The sequence below is a fragment of the Arvicola amphibius genome, chromosome 8, assembly GCF_903992535.2.
Source record: "Arvicola amphibius chromosome 8, mArvAmp1.2, whole genome shotgun sequence".
NCBI classification, from domain to species: domain Eukaryota; kingdom Metazoa; phylum Chordata; class Mammalia; order Rodentia; family Cricetidae; genus Arvicola; species Arvicola amphibius.
This window is the reverse complement of record NC_052054.1, coordinates 126273774-126295177: the sequence shown is the minus strand read 5'-3', so window position 1 is coordinate 126295177 and position 21404 is coordinate 126273774. Positions and strand designations below refer to the sequence as shown.

Below are 21404 nucleotides of genomic sequence, written 5' to 3'. Positions count from 1 at the left end.
TTACATGTAGATTCCCCTCATTGTCTGTTGATTACAAACTTACACACTTTCCCCCACAGTAAACTACTTCAGAGAAAAAACATATTTTCAAATTCAGTTCCTATGGCCAGGATATAACCTTGTATTTGTGATGGTTAGTGTGACTTTTTCGACTGCACAGAGCCTAGAACCACTTGGGATACGGCCTCTGGGCATGCAGGGAAGGGATTATCTTGATTTCTGTTATGCCTTTGTTGTGGGCTGCTCCACTTCCTGGGCAGGGAGTCTTGGATGATGTAGAACACAGGAAGCAGGCTAAGCTCTAGCAGACATTCACTACTCTGCCTTGGGACTACGGACACATGACCAGCTGCTTCAAGCTCCTGTTCCCGTATCTTCCCTGCCACGATGGGACTGTACCTTACACTGTGGGGAAAACTCGCCCTTCCTCCTTTAGGTGGCCTTTATTTTCACTACAGTAATAGGAAAAGAAACAAAGACGACTCTAACCACACACAGTAAATAAACTCAGAAGAGTCATTAGCACATAATTTTAATTAAAATGAACAGTTTGGAAGAACTGGACTGGAATAGTGTTTAGTATCCACTTCTGAAAAATCACATTTATATAAAAGAAATGGAAGAGGCCAGCAGAAATCCAAAAAGGTGCAGTTTTCATGATTGCACGCGAGTGAAATGTGCTATTTGGGGTGGGATAATACTTAGGGTGGGCCATGGGGGGAGAGAAATCAAAGAGGGAAAACCTCCAGTCTGCATTTATTCTAGAGTTGGAATTCTCCAGTGGCCTTAAAATATACTTAGTATATCGGACACACAGATGCTCTTCACAAACACGGCTGCCCTGCGTCTTAGCTACATACATTCCATCTGTTCCATCTTGTGCAGGCTCACTGTCCAGCTCTCCCACACGCAGGGTAACATTCGCACGCAAAGCCCGAGGGCTCACACTCACGGGCACAGGGAAGCGAGCGGCCTTCTTTTTCACCAAACTGCACCTCTTGCCCACCATCTGGAGCACTTCTGATTTTGGTCATTTGTATTAGAGCAAGAGAAAGGTGACAGTTAACGTGAACGGGCACTAACATAAGACCTAAACTGCCACTACACAATAAAATACAATTAAAAAAGTCCCCAGCATGTTCATTAAGGTGGCCATGACCGTATGAAAAAGAAAAAAGCCTGCAGACACATAGAAAAGTTCAACTTTGTCCTCTAAACAAATTACAAAATGATTTTTGTTTCTATCTTTGAGTGTTATTTTTTTTTTTTTAAAAAAAAAGTAAACCTGTGGACTTAGTTACCACAGACACTTGTTCCGCTAAGTCCAGGTTTGACCTTAAAGTTTGGCCTGAGCTAATTTGGCCTTCAAGTTTTCTCCAAGTTTGTCCATGAACTCAAATGTATTCAAGTAGTCAGAACGTTGGACACTGGTGGAAGAAAGAAAAAGAAAGAAATTTAGGTTTTTCTCTGGTATACCAGGAGGTAATTAAAAACAAATCCTAGCCATCCCACTCACATTTCTAGAAGTGGCTAAATGTTCATAAGCTACAAACCCATGGGCGATGGCTGAGGTTCTAGGGCTGACCGTGTTCAGGGCAGTCTACAGCAGAGTCATGGGTGCACACATGCACAGGGCAGTCTACAGCAGAGCCACGGGTACACACATGCACAGGGCAGTCTACAACAGAACCACGTGTGCACACATGCACAGGGCAGTCTACAACAGAGCCACATGTGCACACATGCACAGGGCAGTCTACAGCAGAGCCATGGGTGCACACATGCACAGGGCAGCGGAGCCACAGGTACACACATGCACAGGACAGCCTGCAGCGGAGACACAGGTGCACATATGCACAGGGCAGTGGAGCCACAGGTACACACATGCACAGGGTAGCCTGCAGCAGAGACACAGGTGCACACATGCACAGGGCAGTCTACAACAGAGCCACGGGTGCACACATGCACAGGGCTGCAGAGCCACAGGTGCACACATGCACAGGGCAGCGGAGCCACAGGTGCACACATGCACAGGGCAGCCTGCAGCGGAGACACAGGTGCACACATGCACAGGGCAGCCTACAGCAGAGACACAGGTGCACATATGCACAGGGCAGCCTGCAGCAGAGCCACGGGTGCACACATGCACAGGGCAGCCTGCAGCGGAGACACAGGTGCACACATCCACAGAAGGCTCCTTACTGTGTAGCTTTGAACTAAGAGGAGCTTCAGTTCAGTTTATACTGATGTGACTACACCATCCCACTTCTGATTTTTATCTTAGAAATAACAAAGCCCATCCAGGGTACAGCATGTGTTTACCTACATTTCTCTACACTGTTTCATATTCTTAAAAAAGGTTTTAATGCTCTTACTTTTATTTATCTTAATAAAAACAAAAGGCAATGAATTGTCTGGGAGAAAATTGCTAATGACTGCCTAAAGAATAAGTTACAAAACCTCTACACTGGTAAGAATGTTCCAAATGCATCTGAGATTTAAGTGAAGAAACATAGTGAATGAGTCTGCCCCTTTCCTGGCCTACACTGACTATGACAGATCTCTGAGGCTATACTGGTAGGGATGTGGTATTAGTTTATATTTTAGTAGAATTTCCTTTTCGTTTAAAATTTTATTTTTGTACATTTTTAGTTGAAATATGATTGTATCAAATTCCTCCTTCCCTGTTCTCCCTTCAGCCACTCCCAAGTTTCCGCACTCCAGCTCCTTCCCTGTCCCTCCACTCTCTGGTTAATAGGCTCTTCTTCACCAATTATTGTTACACATGTATGCATAAACATATAAACATAGCCTGAGGAGTCCAGGTTTTGTTGCTTGTGTGTATATGGCTTTAGGGCTGACCTTAGGATTCCTTGAGATGAGATGTAGTAACCAGCTCTGACTCTGAAAAACAGCTGATTTAGCTAGGACGTCAGCTTCCAGGTCCTCAGAAAAACCCTGGCACTGCAGGGACACTGGACGATACTTCAGGAAGGCACCGTGCCATCCAGACTGCTTACACTGATGCTGTTTACTTTACTCATTGGTAACTTAAAAGAAACAAAGGGTAGGATAACCTAACCTAGTCTCCAAGTTCTCTTCACTGTCTACCCTCTTCCTAAAGATTTATTTAAGTGTGTGTGTGTGTGTGTGCGCGCGCGCGTGCATGTGTGTGCGTGCATGTGTGTGCGTGCGTGTGTGTGTGTGCCTGCATGTCAGCGTAGGTGCCTATGTTGGAACCCCTGGAGTTTTGAGCCACCAAACCTGGGTGCTGGGAACCCAACTCGTGTTCTCTGTGAGAGCAGCAGGTGTTCTTAAGCACCGAGTCACCTTTCCAGCCTCGTGAGTTTGGCTGGCAGGCCACTGTAGCTGGGCACTTCTGTGTGATCTGTGGCAAAGGTGAGTGGCCGTAGAAAGACTATCATCTCACAAAGCTGAGTGGGTCCCTACCTGCTACCCTCGCACTTACTTGGGTAAGCCTTTAATGCAAGCAGCCAAGTCCTTAGTCATAAAGCCGGCCTCGATGGTCTCGATGCAGACTTCTTCCAGAGCCTTCGCAAAGAAGCTCAGTTCAGTATTGTTGTCCAGCTTCGCTCTGTGGGCTAACCCTCGGGACCAGGCAAAAATGGAGGCTGTGGAAAGAAAACGAGCAGTCTGCATTTTTACCACTCCAGTTATGGGGATTCCAAGTGTTTCACCCTTTCCAGAGATGGGGCAGGGTTTTGTCTAGGTGATGGGCATCATTAGATGCTATGAATTAGAGACGAGTTTTAGGACAGCTGAAGCCCCATTACCCCTATGGCCTTAAGTAACACTTCACTGTTCCGGGGCGAAGGAAAATGCTTTGGAAAACACTCCTATCTGTAATCTCTACTCCCCAACAAAGATCAACTTTATGCATTTTAAAGGACATTATAATAGCTCCCAGTAGCTGGCCATGATGGCTCACACCCATATTCCCTGAATTTGGGAAGTAGAGGCAGGGGGATTGCTGCAAGTTCAAGGCTATTATGTAATGTGTGTGTGTGTGTGTGTGTGTGTGTGTGTGTATGTCCTAGGATAGCCTGGGGTACATAGGGAGACCTTGTCTTACTACCCACTATCCAAATGAAACACACTTAAAACAAACCACAGCTTCTAGCACTAATGAGCCAGCAACTTTGTAACTTCGTGACAGTTTTGCACAGGAGACTAAGAGGCAAAGGTACGTGTCCCAGTTCCTCTGAGATTGCCTTTGATGATGTCTCTGGTTGGAAATCAGTGATGTACAGCATCTTACCAATGGGGTTGGTGGACGTCTCCTGTCCTTTCTGGTGCATGCGGTAGTGACGTGTGACGGTACCATGGGCAGCCTCCGCTTCTACCGTCTTACCATCTGGACAAATCAGCACACTGGTCATCATGCCAAGGGACCCGTAACCTGTGAGGGGTAGAGCATACAGTGTTGGGCCCACCTGCACGAGCAGCACTGCCTCTGGAGATGAGAATAAGGGCCTGGATGCTGACAGACTGTGATAAACTTGGCTCATGAACATACAACTGTCGGTAACGCCTCTCTCTGCCCTTCAGAATCCAGGATCCTAGCTTCAAGGCTGAGTCGAACTTGTCTGGAGAGGCACCTTCATTGTCTTAGGGGCATCTTCTCTGGGATAGGGGACCACCTATCCTCCATTCCACTTCTGCAGCTGGAGTGGGCAAGAAAGATTAGAAGCAGGATGACTTGGATGCAGGGACATCCTTTCCCTGTTCAGCACTCCTGACATTTCTGTAGCTCCTACTCAGAGAACTTTACTCCAGCTTCTAAGTGCACACAACTGCCTTTTCTTTTTAGGCATTCTCCACTTGCTTACAGGGCGCCTCCTACTGAAGCTGATGTCTTTTCTTTTTGGTCTGACATCGACTTTGGTCATACTTCTTTACTATTTGCGGGTGTTGCACACGTTTAGGTCAGAGGACACTTCTCTCCTTCTGCCGTGTAGACCCTGGGACCTGATCTGCGGTCGCCAGGGTTGGTGGCAGATGCCTTTGCCTGCTGAGCCACAGTTAGCAGCAGATGTTGTTTTGGTCTTTTGACTTCAGTGAAATCAGTCTTTTCCCTCTGTAACTTGTTATCTCAAGCATTTGATGAAAAAAAAAAAAACAAACTCAAACCAAATTTGAGACTCACTCAATTTCCCTATGGTCAAATCCCATGGTGAGACTGTAAAAAGAGAACCATGGACCTAGCAAGGTGTAAAGTGAGGAGCCCCTAACCACCAAAGGACGGCATCCGCAAGAGCTTGTTATCTATCCGTCAACAGGTCCTAAGCATGCGCCGCAGGAATCATGACTCCCCCTCCCACTGCCTATCTGTACCAATCTAAATCTATGCACAGTGATCCGAGAGCATAAGAGCAACTGCGTATTTCAAAATTGGGAATCAGGGCTGGAGAGATGGCTCAGAGGTTAAGAGCACTGACTGTTCTTCCAGAGGTCCTGAGTTCAATTCCCGGCAACCACATGGTGGCTCACAACCATCTGTAATGAGGCCTGGTGCCTTCTTCTGGCCTGCAGACATACACACAGACAGAATATTGTATGCATAATAAATAAATATTTAAAAAAAAATTGGGAATCAAAGGTGAAGTGTTTAGAAAGGAAAGAAAGCGGCCTCTCAGCAGCAGCTCAGTCGCTGTGCCGCCTGGGGCTTCAGATGCACAGGACTGGAGAGGAACTCAGCATCTCACTGACCTGCACGCCACCCAACTGTGGCTTCCTGGCTCCCATCCCGTCTACTCAGACACTAGCTGGTGCCACTGTCAAGCTGAGGACATGAATGAAGGGTACCCAGCAGCCGTACCTCTCAGGAGCTGGGTCTGTTGCCTTGTAATCTGACTGATTCTCTGAGGTAACTTGACTTACAGGCTCTAGAGCAGTGGTTCTTAACCTTTCTAACTCAACCCTTGAATACAGTTCCTCATGCTGTGCTCACCCCAATCATAACATCTCTTTTTGCTATGTCACAACTGTAATTTTGCTACTGTTAGAAATCGTATTATAAATATCTGATGTGTGACCCCAAAGGGGTTGAGACCCGCATGCTGAGAACTATGACTCTAGACAAACACGGGGTCTTGCCTGGGTCTTTGCTTAGGGCTTACCACACTTTAGAAATAGAAGTATTTCTCCAGATGCTTTTCCTATGAGGACAGGACATGTAAAACAACAGATGTGGGGATTTAGCACAGCGCCTGTCTAGCACACACAAGGTCTTAGGGTGACTGCGCACCTTTTCCAGAACTTGGATGACAAGGAATGGCTTTTCTTATCTACCATGGAGACCTGGCAAAAGGACTGTCCTTCCTCTGTCCACTCAGCATAAATGTTTGAGATTTTAGAGAACTAGGAGGGTACCTGGAACTCACATGTTATCTTCAGTCAGGCTGGCCTACTGGTTTTCAAATTGATTAGAGACACTCAACTCTCACAAGCAGTGCCTTCTGGGAAAACAAACACAACTGGGCTAAGCAAACATTCATCAGGGGAGATTCAGGTTCATGGAGTTCTCTTGTGCAAACCTCAATCGAGGAACAATTTGGTCGTGAGGAAGTCAGGGAATCTGTGTGGAATTATTTGACCCTAACACCTGGCACAATCACCCTGGTTCCTGGAATTTTTGTGAACCACGTTGGGCTTTGGTCACTTCCCAAGTTAGAAGCTGAACACCAAACAATTGCTTTGCAGAACATCAGAACAGCCTTCAAGGCCAGCAGAAGCATACTTAGGATTTACTGCCAGATGAATGAGCTCTTGGAGACCCCATCCTTGGGGGATCCCTCACTTCACTCCTTCTTCTTGGTTTTCTTTTTACATTCTTTTGTTTCTCTGAGACAGAGCTTCTCTCTGGATTCCTGGCTGTTCTTGAACTCACCACATAGATCATTCTGGCTTTGGAACTCAAAGAAATCCACTTGCTCACATTCTCGCCACGAGATGATGGGGAAACTGAGGCCGACTAGAGGCTCTGACACGTCAAGGCTGAGTTGTGCCGCCATTGTGAGACCGGAGCCAGGAAGGTCAAAGCACCTCGGAACTTGCTGTGTGATTTGAACAAAGCCACTTTCCTGGGAGGAGCTTGCTTCCCTTACCTAAAGAGTGCCTCCAGGCACCCCGAAGTGCTGACTGTCATCACGTGACAATGAAGGACTAAGAAATTCCCTTATCACCCCTGAGAACTCTGTGGAATGGGCCTCACTGCCAGCAGACACGTGCTTCCTCTCCCCGGTTCTCTGGCTGCTTACCTTGGGCTACAGAGTCTGACTGCACATCACCGTCATAGTTCTTACAGGCCCAGATGAAGCCTCCCTCTGACTTCATGGCTTGGGCCACCATGTCATCAATGAGCCTGTGCTCATACCAGATCTTCTGAGCTTCAAACTGGGATTTGTATTGCCTAACACAAACAAACAGCAGAAAGCAGGAAGACGACAGAATTAGTTTTCTCAGGGATGCCATTTGCAACTCACAAAAGGAACAGGAAATATTATTTTGAGTAGATACAGCACAAAGTTGGAACTGACAGACATGTGCTTAGATTCCTATCTAATCATCTTCTCGTGGCGACCCCTCAAACTGGACATCTCTGAGAACAATATTCTGTCTTAGGAATGAAGGTCTGAGAATTAATTAGGTGAGGAAAAAGGTTCTCCCAAGTATGTCTTTAAGTCCTATTATTTTCAGTATAATGATCAGATTCTGAGATTTAATTTATTTTCAAAATATAGTAAAGGGGAATAGACTATTGCATTGCTTGATACACTTCAGGAATCAGACACACTGTGGATGGTGCCCAGGCCTGGAACAGTGGGCAGTAGGAAGAAGCATAATCTCAATGCCCCAGTAAAGGTCTCTCATCTAATCTCTAAGCCCCCGCCTGAACACTTGCTCTAACAGGGACTTATGCCATGCGTACGCGTCACTGAAATGAAAACTGTTATATACTAAGACAAATGACAGCTTAAAGCAGAACTTTCCATCGTAGCAAAGGTCTTAGAAAAGAAACAAGCTGGGTCTGCCTCAGAAACTCACTTTGGACCATCAGTACTTTACAATATAAATGGGTTACTTTATTCAAACATTGAACAATCCTTCCCCCACCAAGAAATAAATGTGTGGCCCTAATTTAAGAGTGCATTTACCCTCTAGGGGCACCGAGAGGGGTTTCCTTCCAGTTCTGCTAAACTCAGACTTGACATCACCTGAGGGGAGGATTAGTGATGATGCTCTCTCCGTCTGTCCCAGGAGCTACACCCTAGGTGCCAGCTTGCTTGCAAACAGGAGAAGGAAGAGAAGAGCTGCACCTACTTGTCATAGATCTCCTGAAAGATGTCTTTGAAACGCCCGTCATACTTCTTCAGGATAGTGTTTTTGGTGCTTAGATACAGAGGCCAGCCCTTGGACAGAGCCATCTGGAAGGAACTGTGTGCAAAATCTTCGATTGACTTATCCTGGTTGTACATGCCCATGGCAACACCACCACCTTCTGTGAAGGAGAAACCACCAAGAACAAAGAGAAGAAAGGTCAGGGTGATGGGATTTGTAGCAGAGCCAAAACCATGCATAACCACCGAAGACCAATTTCTCAGCAGCCAGGACTCGGCTAGGACTGTGGAATTCCAGGTGACTGTCCAGTTTGAACAGTCTACGACACAGGCACCTAAGAGAAGCACTTGCGCTAGGTGAGGATGTTTGAATGTGTGTTTGCAAGGGCAACAGCAGTAAGAAATCATATGGTCTTTAAGTGTCTGAAGACTGCAAGCACAGAGGCACACAGAGACAGGCAGATCTCGGTCAACTTGAGGCCAGCCTGGTCTACATAGTAAATGCCAGGATAGCCAGAGCTACACAGTGAAACCCTTCTCAATAAAAAAAGGGCAGGGGGTGGGAGAAGTAGTCAAGTAAATTGGAACTCTTCACACATTTCAACGATTTCCAACATGTATTTCATTTTTTAACGGTGTGCATATGTGATGTATATGTCTGTGAATGTGTCGATGTCATGCCTGGCTGCCATGGCGCTCACGTAAGCCAAGAGCCAAATTCTGACGTGAGTCTTCGTCTTCTGTTGCTGTGGGCAGGATCTCTTCTGCAGCTCACGGCTGTGTTTGTCAGGTCAGCTAGCTTCTAGAGTCCCTCGCCTCTGCTTCCTGTCTCCCTGGGTGAGCACATTTGCCTCTGTGCCTGGCTTTTCATGTGCATTCTGAGGATTTGAACGCATGCTTGCGCGGCAAGTACTTTATCCAGTGAGGCACCCCCCCCCCCCAGTTCCCAATGCGCATTTTAAACTTAGGTGTGCTTAGTCTTCACTCATGGAGAAAGATTTGCATTTTAACGCCTGCGTGAAAATCTTCTCATTTCCTGGGGATACTGAGCACACCTACAGTAATTGGTGGAAATAATTGTGTTTCCGTGTAATCACGGGTGTTTCACAGCTCCTTTTAACTGACCTGTGTTATCACTGAAAGTCAGAACCTGAATCCATGCCAAGGCCCCAGGCTAACTGGCTGAGAACGTGAAAAACACTAAAACCTGCAGAACTAGATTCTACTAAAACAATATTGCTTAGAGAAGGTAAGGACAACAAAAGCTTTCATTTCTGGACCATTTTCTTTATAAACCTTTAAGATAAATCTGTGTATGTGTGCAGTGTGTGTGTGTGCAGTGTGTGTGTGTGTGTGTGTCTATACCACTGTGTGTGGAGACCAACTCAGGTGTTGGTCTCCCACCTTGTTTAAGGTGGGGTCTCTTGCTACTAACTGCTGCAGAGGCCAGGGTGGGTTCTCCTGTCCCTGTCTCACCTCTTGTCTTAAAGCGCTGGGGTTACAGACATATAACTGTCCTTAGCTTAGTGGGTTCTGGGGCTTCAAAGTCAGGTTCTAAAATTTGTGCAGTGAGTGCTTTACCCACAAAACCACCCTCCCATCCCTTAATGCACCTTTTTTTTCTTGGCGTTACTTTTCAGTTCTTAATTTCAAAAGAAACTTGAAGTGTTTAGAAATCTCTTTTTGTTGTTACTATAGATTTTCAAAAAGGTAAAAGGAAAATAATTTAGCAAATAATGAAATCAAGTCTAAGTAGAAAGCCCAATAAAGCAAGAAGAAGGATACAGGGCAGGAGACCGGAACACCTAACTTGTACAATCCTAACAGAGGCTGACACTTTCCACTCTAAGACAAATGCACGCTTACACCCTACTCTTTGTCTCTCTGCATTTCCACCTAAGCTATTAGGCTTGGCCCTTGTGCCTATCTGTGCCACGGGAAACCATGGAACTCATCACGTTTTTATTTTAGCCTTTGATGTTCCTCAGAAATGTTGCATAGTCAGCTTGTCTTTTAAGGCAGTTGCATAGAGTGGTTTTTGCAAAACAGTAACAAGGTTGCAAAGGCACCTGTTCAAATGAAACGCTGCTTGCACATACCTTCAAAGCTATGCACCAAGTACGTCACCTTTTGACTTCCATCTTTTGGCGTGTAGGTTATCTCTACTTTTCCAGGCCCGGGAACAACAAAATCAGTTGCTCTGTACTGTGAAGAGGGAATACATATTAGGAAGAATAGTGCCCCATCCGGAAGTGCATGGGGGAAAAACAGATTACATAGCCAAACGTAGCCGTGTAATCTGACGCTCTTCGGTTTCCAGAGATGGGGTTAGGAGCGGTCCAGGAAGTCCTATTAGTAACAGTGCACGTTAAAGATCAGTAAGTCTTGACCAGGAGCCCCCACGTGTACAGTGAGTATGATTCAGAGAGGGCAGAGAATAACATTAAGTTCTGTCTTAACCCTGTCTCCATTGCTGCTATCAAATACCCCGCTAAAACCAATTTAGGGGATAAAAGGATTATTTCAGCACAGTTCCAGGTCACAGTCCACCAGAATGGGGCAGTCACAGCAGTACATGCTGGGGAAGCTGGTCCTAGCACACCCATAATCAGGAAAGGAGAGCAATGGGTGCACACATGCTGTGTTCAGCTTGCTCTCTCATTCTAAGGTCCAGTGTGGGATATGGTGCCACCCACAGTCAAGGAGGATCTTCCCACTCAAACTAACTGGATTTAAACAAAAACAAAAAAAACAAAACAAAAATCCCTCACAGACAAGCTCACAGGCCAACCTACTCTAGACCATTCCTTCGTGAACCTCCCTTCCCAGGTGATTCTAAAGTGTGGTAACAGATGATCAAAACCGACCGTTGCGGACGTTTTCAACTAGGAAGCTCAGAGCCGCATAAAGACAAGCATAGGCGAGGGCAACAGCAGAAGTTTCAAGTGTCAGAAATGAGACATGGGAAATGAGACAATGAAGGAAAATGGCCTTGGCCATGGTCAGGCTGGAGGGGGAGCCAACACTGGCTCTGGTGTGGATGAGGACAGCAGAGCCTGTGCTCTGTCCCGACTCTAAGCTAGAAATCGAATGCTGAGCAAAGCTGATTCCAACAAGTTTATCAAGAAGGAACCGGGAAAGAATGGACCAGGTCAAGTGGCCTGGGAGGTGTCCTGCTGTGAGATTTTCAGGGCTGAGTCATTCTCTGTGATGATGGTTCTTTTCAGCACCAGACCACAAGAGGCAGCAGTGACAGGCTGCTGGCTGGCCCTTCCGAGGGCAGGTACTTCCCAGCTGAGCCTGAGCCGCTCTAGTGGAGACATGTATCCAACACACACCAGGTACCCACAAGTCATTGCCCAATGGGAACTTTTCCAGTGATCTGTTTTATCCAGTAGCTAGAGTCAGGCAGCAGTGGGGGGCAGCCACACCTGCTGCCTCACAGTAATCCTAGCCACAGTGTGTAAGAAACAGTCAGATAACAGAGAAGATCAAACACTTCTGTCATAGGAAGTCCATTAGTATAGTAATTCAGACATTGATGTGCCCTAAAATACTTTGTAAAGATCTATGAACGTTTAACAGAACCAACACGCTGTTTCCAAAAAGAAAAATCTATTCTTCCAAATGACAAATACCATAAAAAAAATAAGTAACAAAAGAACAAACAAAACAAAAACACTAACTAGGCAGTAAGTTGTCAGGTCAAAGACAAAGAATTGGCACTTGTGCCATTTACACTCTCTTGCTCAGGCCTTTCGGAGACAGCTGTGAAGGGCTGGCCAGGATGAAGCAATATCATGAGCCACAATGTAAAACAAAAGCCACAGGACATGTCCAGGACCGAGCTGGTGGCCTTCTCCCAGGAACACAGGCACATCTGCTGGCCACACTGCCCTCAGGGATGACCCCGTGGACACCTCTAGACGTCAGTATTACACATTTCCATTTTTAAGGTTCATTTATAAACTACTCTCGATTAAAACCTGAAAAACAGTTTCAACAGACTTTGGAATCTGTGTCATTGCAACCTTTCTGCTCAGCTCACCAATGAGACTATTATACAAGAACAGAAATGACACTTGTTTTCCAAGCAGTACAGAATGCTTTATCAAGACTGATTTCAACTCTTGGGTGACTCAAGTATGTTTGGTAGGTTTTTTTTCCCCTCGATTTTCTGAGATAGGGTTTCTCTGTGTAGCCCTGGCTGTCCTGGAACTCACTCTATAGACCAGGCTGGCCTCAAACATGGAGATCTGTCTGCCTCTGTCTCCCGAGTGCTAGGATTAAAGGTGTGTACCACTACTACCCAGCATTGTTTGGTAGTTTTTAAGGTGGCTGCCTATTAGAATCAGCTGGGTTTTAAAACAAAATAACTGCCCCCTGATCCTTACAAAATTCAGACTTCAGCTTCTCTAGGATGGGAGTCAGATACTGGAAGTGAAACAAACAAACAAGACAACAGAGCAGCAATGAAATACAGCCATCAGCACTCCCATCGACAGTGAAATCTCATGAAAGGATCCCTCTGTGCAGCCAGCACCAAAAACCGCCCATCTGAGGCTATAGTATCACCAAGGCAAAAAATGAGAGTATCATGTGGATAATTTAACAAAAGGATAAAACTATGTTGGGGGGGGGGAGGATGGGTGCTTATTTGAAAGTTTATCTGTATTTTCATCCTTTCCTACACATATATAAATACACAGTTTACACAAAATATGCTGGACTTCTCTAAAGGGCAGAGAAACCCAAAGAACAAAACACAGAAATAGCTATAGATTCACAAAAAATAAACACAAAAAAATCAAATTATGTTCAAACTACTTACTTGGTCTCCATAGGCATGACGACCAATGATGATGGGTTTTACCCAGCCCGTCACCAGTCGGGGGATATTTTTGCAGATAATAGCTTCCCTGAAGACAGTGCCACCAAGAATGTTCCGGATGGTGCCATTTGGTGATTTCCACATTTGTTTCAACTTGAACTCCTCAACCCTCTTCTCATCGGGGGTGATGGTAGCACACTTGATGCCAACGTTGTACTTCTTTATGGCTTCTGCAGCATCCTTGGTGACCTGGTCATTGGTGGCATCACGATTCTCTATGCCCAAGTCATAGCTTGGAGAGGGAGAGATGTCAGTGTAACTCTGAGGACAAACTGAACTGACAGGCTGTCACCTGCCTGCAGAGCTGGCCCGGCCAAAGCGAAGACCCCAACACTTCCAAATATGCTAAGTTTTAACATCAACACATTCTAAACAAAAGATGGGTGCCTGTTCACAAACAAACAAACAAACTAGGAAAACCACTAGGAGTCTGGGCCCTGCTTCCCTGAATTGCAGTCAGTGGGAAGCTGTCTTTCCGGAAACCAACGAACTCAGCTAAACTACCTCTTTTTCACAATATAAAGACAACGACAGCACATGGGAAACCCTTGGCCTGGTTTCTCTCCACATGATTAGCATATGAATTAAGTCCGAGTACAACTTTATTTTCCCATAGTAAGTTTTATACCTTACCAATAAAGAGGTGGAGCGGTAAAAAGGATTTTTCTTTTCTTTCTTTTTTTTTTTTTTTGTATTTCTGGCACTGAAGTGGTGGGAAGCTTAGGTCTGTTGATCAGTGCCAAAAGAGTTAAGGACTCTTTTGCTGAAGCCAGTAGTCATAAGGTGAACCTTCCCCTACTTCTTGGGTAAGTCTCTTTGTTCTGGAAACAAGCCTGCGGTTTATTGGGTAAGCAAAGGAATCCACCAACCATCTTGTACACACGGGTTTTAGCTTCAGCTCTCACAGTGCAGACCATTCATAGAGGAGTGAACGCTGGCTGTCCACAGAGCACAGAGAATAACCGTAAAGCTTAAGTATGTAATGGTTTACTGAAGGCAGTACAAGCTGGGCAGTGGTGGCGCACGCCCTTAATCTCAGCACTGAGGAAGTGGAAGCAGGGGGACCTCTGGATTCGAGGCCAGCCTAGTCTACAAAATGAGTTGCAGGACAGCCAGGGCTGTTACACAGAGAATCCCTGTCTTAAAAAAGTGAAAAAAAAAAAACAAAACCAAAACAACAACAACAAAACAACAACCCTCAATCCAGAAAAAAACAAACAACAAAAACAAAACAAAAATCATTAAGTGATTTATTTTGTTTTCTATGTCTTTATAGAACATTTTATTCTCAAAAGCAGCTAAGAATTAAGCAGTCTTTCTCTTTTAGCGTTTGTATCTTCCTTTCTCAACAGCTGGTGCAAACAGAGAGACAGTCAGTTTGATGTGTTCCCAAACAAAAATGTTTTCTGTTTCAGCTTTAGACAGTTCATACACATGTAGCACAGCCACGCACAGTCTCATCTTTCATGCCTAGGACATGCTGGCTATCCAGATATCCAAGCCCACCTCACAGGATTGTGGATAATGTTTTTCCTGCTATCAGAGCTATTTCTCAGGAGAACCTGTCCACAGATGGGTAGGTTTTTCTGTCTGCCTTGTTTTAGTATTTCTGGGAGAAAGGAAAGAATAAAAGGCCTGGACCACTCTGTTGTCTCTATTAAAAAAATGAAACAATAAAACCCCTAACTATCCTACATTCCTTCCCTACCATAATAACCAGTTATCATAATAATTGGGGAACTATTTAAATCTGTTTGAGTCTTTGACAGCCTGCAGTCATATACTCCTTTCTTTCTGGGCACAAGTGCCCCCTCTCACTTTCTCTGTTTAGACAATGTCTGACACTGTAGACTAGGCTAGCATGGAACTCACAGCAACCCTATGGCATCAGCGTTCCGAGAACTGGGATTACAGGCATGGGCCACAAGGACTCTTCTTTAACATGCTGTATGCGGGCTGGGGGAGAGTTCAGTCACTAAAGTGCTCGTCCCACAAGCATGAGGACCTGAGTTCAATACCTGGAATTTATCTTCAAAGACAATAAAGGGCTAGGCATGAAAAAAAATCAGAACATGATTATGCATTTGTAATCTCAGAGCAAGGAGGGTTCCTGAGGCTTGCTGGCTGCCAGCCCAGTTTACTTGGTGGATCCCAAGTTAGTGAAAGGACTGCCTCAAAAAAAAAAAAAATACTCAAGACTGTCCTCTGGCCTATATGCTATATGCACAAATGTGTGCGTATGTTCATGAATGTACATACATACACAGAGAAAGAAAGAGAAAGATAGGAGAGATGCTAAGTAAATAAGAACTCTTGCCCCTAGACTAAGAACCTCTAGCCATTTAGCTGGGTGTATTGGTTCATGAGCTCCAGGTCAGCTTGGCCTACATAGTAATTTCTAGGTTAACCAGGGCTACACAGTGAGACTTTGTCTCAAAACAACAAAACAAAACAACAGTAAGCAACAAAACCAAATCAAAACCAAAAGAAGTTCTAGGGAGATGGCTGAACGGTTAAGACCACTTGCTGCCCTTGCAGAGGACCTGGGTGTCTTTGATGTCAGAACCCACATGCTGGCTCACACCCAGTTCGGGCGATCTGATGCCCTCTTCTGGCCTTTGCAGGTACCAGGCATGCAGAGGGAACATATATACACATTCAGGCCAAAGAGTTATATACCTAAAATAAAGAAAAAATTGAGAACAACACCCCCCCCCCCCACACACACACAAAAGCCCTTTGGCTCACTTACTGCCATGCAAAGTTCTGAATGGGAAAAGTTCCTAAAATGTTTCTTTAACTCACTTGGAAACTCTGCGGTGTGTGTGTGTGTGTGTGTGTGTGTGTGTGTGTGTGTGTCCATCTCAATATGTTTGGGGTCTTCAGCAACTACAATATTGACTTTATTTTAGTTGCAATACAGACAGTACACCAGCTTAGGTTACCCAATCAAAAGGTGGCTAATGACATCATGTGAACTAAATATCTAGGCCCAACTAAGCAACAGGACATGCACAGTGAGTTCTTCTGGGTCAAGGCAAAGACAGACACCAATGGTTTGCTTTAAATGTGTTGCTCACCATTATACCATGCCAGTCTCTGACCACTTCATCCTTGTAAAAAAATGTCTCTGTGTAGTTCAAATGCATAAAATAAATGGGCAAAGAGGAAGCGGGGCAGATAGCAGGAGGTGGTGGCACATGCCTTTAAGAGGCAGGTAGACCTCTGAGTTTGAGGCCAACCTGGACTATAGAGCAAGTTCCAGGACAGCCGGGGGAGGCAGGGAGAAACCCTGTCTCAAAAAACAAAAACAAACAAATCAAAATGGGGCCAGGGGAGAAAAAAAAATTAGGAAAAAAAGGAGAGAATAAATAACATACTTCTTAATTTCCTAGTCTATCTCTCAACACAACAAGCCCAGGGGAGAGGGACACTGAGACTGAGGGAGCTGCTCTGGAAGGGGAGGTGGCCTTCTGCTGAGTAACTGCTTGAGAAGGACAGAGAGGAGGGATGAGGAGGACACTCCAGCCGCTGACTCAGCAGACGGACGGAGAATCCGCTGGAAGGGACACACTGAGTTCTTCAGTTAGTTCACTGGTTCTTATTGTCCGCTACTTTTTTCCTTTCCATGAATACATTGCGCTTCTCTAGACTGCTGATTTAATAAAACCTTCAGCAGGGAAAATGGAGTTAAAAATGTCTCAGAAAACACCACTTTTCCTTTATAATTCTTAACTGTGAACTAATGGCAATCTCACTTTTTCTCACAGTGTTGAAACAGAAGATTCCCGAAGGGCTGGCAAGGGATGGCTCATTGGAGTTTGATACTTGGAGCCCATATGGTAAAAGGAGAGAATCCACCTTGTCCTGACTTCTATATACATGTTGTGGCATGTGCACACACACACACACACACACACACACACACACACAAAACTGTAAATAAAAAATTTCAAAAAATAAGATTCACATGTATATATTTAAGCTAAAACATAAGCTTGGGCTAGGTATTGTGGTATATGACTTTTTTTCCTGAATTTGGGAAACTGAGGCAGGAGGACTGCTGTGAATTCAAGGCCAATCTGGGCTATCTAGCAAGTCTTTGTATCTTAAAGAAAACAAAACAAAAAATAAATCCAAACCAAGCACCACCAAAAAAAATATTAAAAGCTTTAATCACAAAACACAGCTATTATGCACTTAAAAAAACGTGAGGTACATTTTGAAATTACGTTTCTGAGTTTGCTAGCTACACGGAAGAGCAATTCATTTACCTGTGCAGATCCAGTTCCACATAGGGAAGAATGAGTTTTTCTTTAATCAGTTCCCAAATGACCCGTGTCATTTCGTCTCCTTGCATCTCCACCACAGAACCGCCACGAATTTTTTTGGACATTTTTACTTCAATAACCCTTAGGAAAAAAAACATAGATACACACCTTGTCATGTTATAAAGTAGAAATGAAGTATCAATGATTTGTTGACTATTATGAAAGAACAGTTGTAACAACGACATATAATAACAACTACCAGTAGTAAGCAGAACCGAGAAATCTAAGACACCATGCCACAATGATTATGTGTGGCTTCCATGTCAGCAGTATAAGACAGTTCTGTACGAAATTATTTTCCAGCTTGAGAGAAAAATGTCTTTGCCAAAGCCATCTGGCTAGAGTGTGTGTGGGGGACCCTGACGCTGAAACATGCCCTTAATGTAATCATTATTCTCAACCATTGGTTGTCTTGTAAGAGTGGTTCTGTTGTATGTAGAGGCGATTCAACGGTTCTGAAGACCCGTATTCAGGCGGACTCCAATAGTGGACAATGCAGGACTCTTTGCAGAATAAGGCTTTCCTAGTGATACTACAGATATTGGTAATGTGGGGCTCTATTACAACAGTGGTTTCTCGGCTGAGGAAATGATAACATGGGAAGCCCTGCCTAGCTAGCATCCACGCTCATCCAAGACATGTTCCCAGGTATCTCAAGCCCTGCACTGCTCCTCTGGCTCTCTGCAGGATGGGCCACCACATTGTTCTAAAAGGACAGATCATTTCAAAAAGTGTCAACTTATCTGGTTCCAATACAGGGCAAGGTGGACTGCCTCACACAATATACACTCTAATGGGATCCTTCTGGAAATACAGCTGCGTTATAGCTAAGGACCGGGAAGTCAGCAGACATTAAAGCAATTACTAGATAACAACCTACAGCTGTCTCGAAAAGGATAGCTAACTACTCGGGCCCTAAGTTAACAAAAAAGAAATGATTGTTAGACGGGATGTCTCAGCTCCTCACAGAGCAGGACTACTTCTCCAATTCTCAAGTCCCAGTTTTACTTCTTAGATTTGTAACTCTAGAATTCCATTTCTAGTATCGAGATGGTGCCCTTAGTCTACTACCAGAGAGTTTCTGGAAGGCAATTAGAACAGCCAACAGGTATAGGTGGACCAATGTTACCCATCAGATACAACTTAAAGATTAACTTACAGTAGGGTATAAAGTCCATAATTAATTCTATCTTCACCTTGACTGTGCTTTAAAGTTAAACAAAGTCAAACAAGAAGGGACAGCAAACTTATCTCGGTTTTGATAGCACATTTTCATGGCCATGTTCCTACACAGCATTACACAACAGTTATGACTAGGCTATTTTCCTGAGATGGCAAATACAGCTAATAAAAGATCACAATGCCTGGAATGTCTGCAATTTTTGTTCTGGCTTGTTATTTCCTTCTTGGTGAATATGTACTCTGCTATAATCTTTCTGTATCTCAGAATGCACTAAGGAGACATGTCAGATTTCCCTCACTTTATCTATTCATTTTTTTATCACCTGTTAACTAAAATAGTGAAGATGTATCGTGACTATTATTGCATGTCTGAGTTTGCTTTCATGGGACATGGGCTTTAGGCATTCCTGGATTCCCTGCATCCTCGGGTCTCACATTTTCAGAATCCACCCAACATCAACTTTTGAAGGAAAGTGTGAACCAAGCTCAGGGGCCACCAGCTCATTTACATTATCTGAAGACTGAATTCCAATGTCTTGACATGCTTGTGCAATTCCAGAAAAGAAACATAATAATAACAGACTAGTTGAAGCAATAGGAGCCCTTTGCCGTGCTTAATTTTATTTCCATAAATCTCAAGCTTCTATTTTGAGCTAATTATTTTTTTTTTCAGACGAGTTCAAGTTGCAAGACATACGGGGACACTAAGGAAGCAGTTGCAGTATATTGCTGGAAAATTCCTGCTTCCTTCTTTCGCAGTACTTACACCAACGCCCAATTAACTGTCCAGCGTGCCCGGCCACATTAAAGAAAGCAGGTTGAGAGGCTGAATTGCTAATTCTCATCTTGGTGGTGAATGGACTTCCAGTTTTAACAAAGCCTCTCAATTTTGCTGTCTCAAACAGCTGCAGTTTCAGTTTATCTCGTAAAACAAAGCAAAATCGGGAATAGAAAGTCTTACCATACTAACACCCCTGCCAGGAGGATTTAGTTTCTTTTAATACCAGCCTGACAGCCCAGTTTATCTGGTTTAAAGTACAGTGCTGAGTGTATCCGGAGGGGCAAAGGGCAGCTTATTTGCACAGGAGCTTTCCAAATAAAGGTCAAAAGACCACAAATACCCTTGCGCGCACCCGAAGGAGGGTGAGTACCCAGGGCGAGCGCCTTATTCCTGGTTCTTTTGCGGGTCTATGATTTGCTCGACCTCGGTTGACACTGTGAGCCAGCAGATATCCTTGTGGGCGTTGTGCAAGAGGTCTAAAACTGTAGTTGACTCTGTTCCTGCTTCCAGATCCCTACACCTGCCCCGTCTCTCAGCGGTGCCAGGACCTTTAACACCAGGTCCACCCAGCTGGCTGCAGAACCCCTCCTTCAGAACTCTAATCCAGAAGCAGGACAGAAGGTGGGAAGGGGCCTTCTCTCAATCCTCAGGGCGCCCCCAAGTGGCTAAGCAAACACTCTAGATTGAAACTGGAGGTCCGCCCACCCTCACCCCCCTCCCTCACGTCCACTCTGACTAGCACTTCTCCGGCCTCAAGGCAGGTCCCACCTCCGAAACCTTGACGAGTGCTCAGCACACGCCTATAGTTCCCGGCTCACGCCCTTTCTACAACCAGTTCCCTGCGGTCACATATTTTCTTCCTTTTACAGCCTAGACTCAGGAGTTCTGTGCGTCCTCTCCCCAGCTAGATTCTCTTCCGCGGGTGCAGATCTGCTTTGGCACTTGTCAGTGCTTGTAACGTCCCCGCCGTCCGGATCTTACGATCCCACCCTCGGGAGCGCCCTTCTATACAGAAAGGCAAGCAGCACTCCGCTACCCCCACTTCCCTTCCCTAAGCCCAAACTTTGGAAGTGTCCCTCGGTGCACCAGGGCCTTTTCACTGAGTTCACGTCTGCACATTCAAGATCTGAGTTTTCTTCCTTTTCTCTCACTCCAGCCTCCCACGGAATAGCCTAACAGTGAGGGGCGGCACCCGCAGGGAGGGGAAGGAGCGCCTGCTTGCAGCCCGGGGCGCCCTGGCTACTCACCGGCTCACACCCGTGCGCACAGACTGTCACAACCCAGCCGCTGCAGGCTCAGCATCCGCCACAACCTTCGCACTGACGACCAGGGGCAGGGTCAAGGCTTTTTAACTCTTCCCGGCTTTGTGTCCTCCCAGGCCCCACCCCCTCAGCCCACCTCCCGTGGTCCCGCCCCCTCCACGACGCCATTCGCTGCGCGCGGACTTTCTAGGGTGGGCGGGGCCTTAGGATGCAGCCTCCGGGGTGTTCCCGGTGGGGGATGGGGCTGGGCGCCGCCGGGATTCCTCGGGAGCACCCTGCCGCTGAGGAGCGAGAATGCCACCTACAGGCAGGCTCCGGGCGTCGGTGTCCCGGTTCTCACCCAGGGAGAGCTCCTTAGACTGGATTTTGGCAGGTTCCCTTCGTGGCGTTTACGGATGCTCCTTAACCTGGAATGTGCATTTTGAAGAATATGCGTTTGGGGGTCTCAAAGGTGGGGGGCGACAATAGACGCTGCTAGAATGCAAAGGCTGAACCGGCCGCCATACCACCTCAACAATTCAATTCACTACCAATGATCTGTATTCCCAACTGTTACTACTCATAAATAAGCCCCACTCCGTATTTGCCAAAGAAGAC

General features: G+C 45.5%; 1 protein-coding gene across 1 annotated transcript; it reads right to left on the bottom strand.

The window, feature by feature from the left end:
- Nucleotides 1-516: 516 nt before the first annotated feature.
- On the bottom strand, nucleotides 517-20918 carry Idh1 (isocitrate dehydrogenase (NADP(+)) 1). The gene is made up of 9 exons (XM_038338970.2): nucleotides 20793-20918; nucleotides 17526-17663; nucleotides 13192-13483; nucleotides 10460-10565; nucleotides 8344-8521; nucleotides 7281-7432; nucleotides 4280-4420; nucleotides 3470-3632; nucleotides 517-1427 (listed from the first exon to the last, which is right to left on the bottom strand). The coding sequence occupies exons 2-9, from the start codon at nucleotides 17645-17647 to the stop codon at nucleotides 1337-1339; spliced, it is 1245 nt and encodes a 414-aa protein (XP_038194898.1). The 5' UTR covers nucleotides 17648-17663; nucleotides 20793-20918; the 3' UTR covers nucleotides 517-1336.
- Nucleotides 20919-21404: the final 486 nt, after the last annotated feature.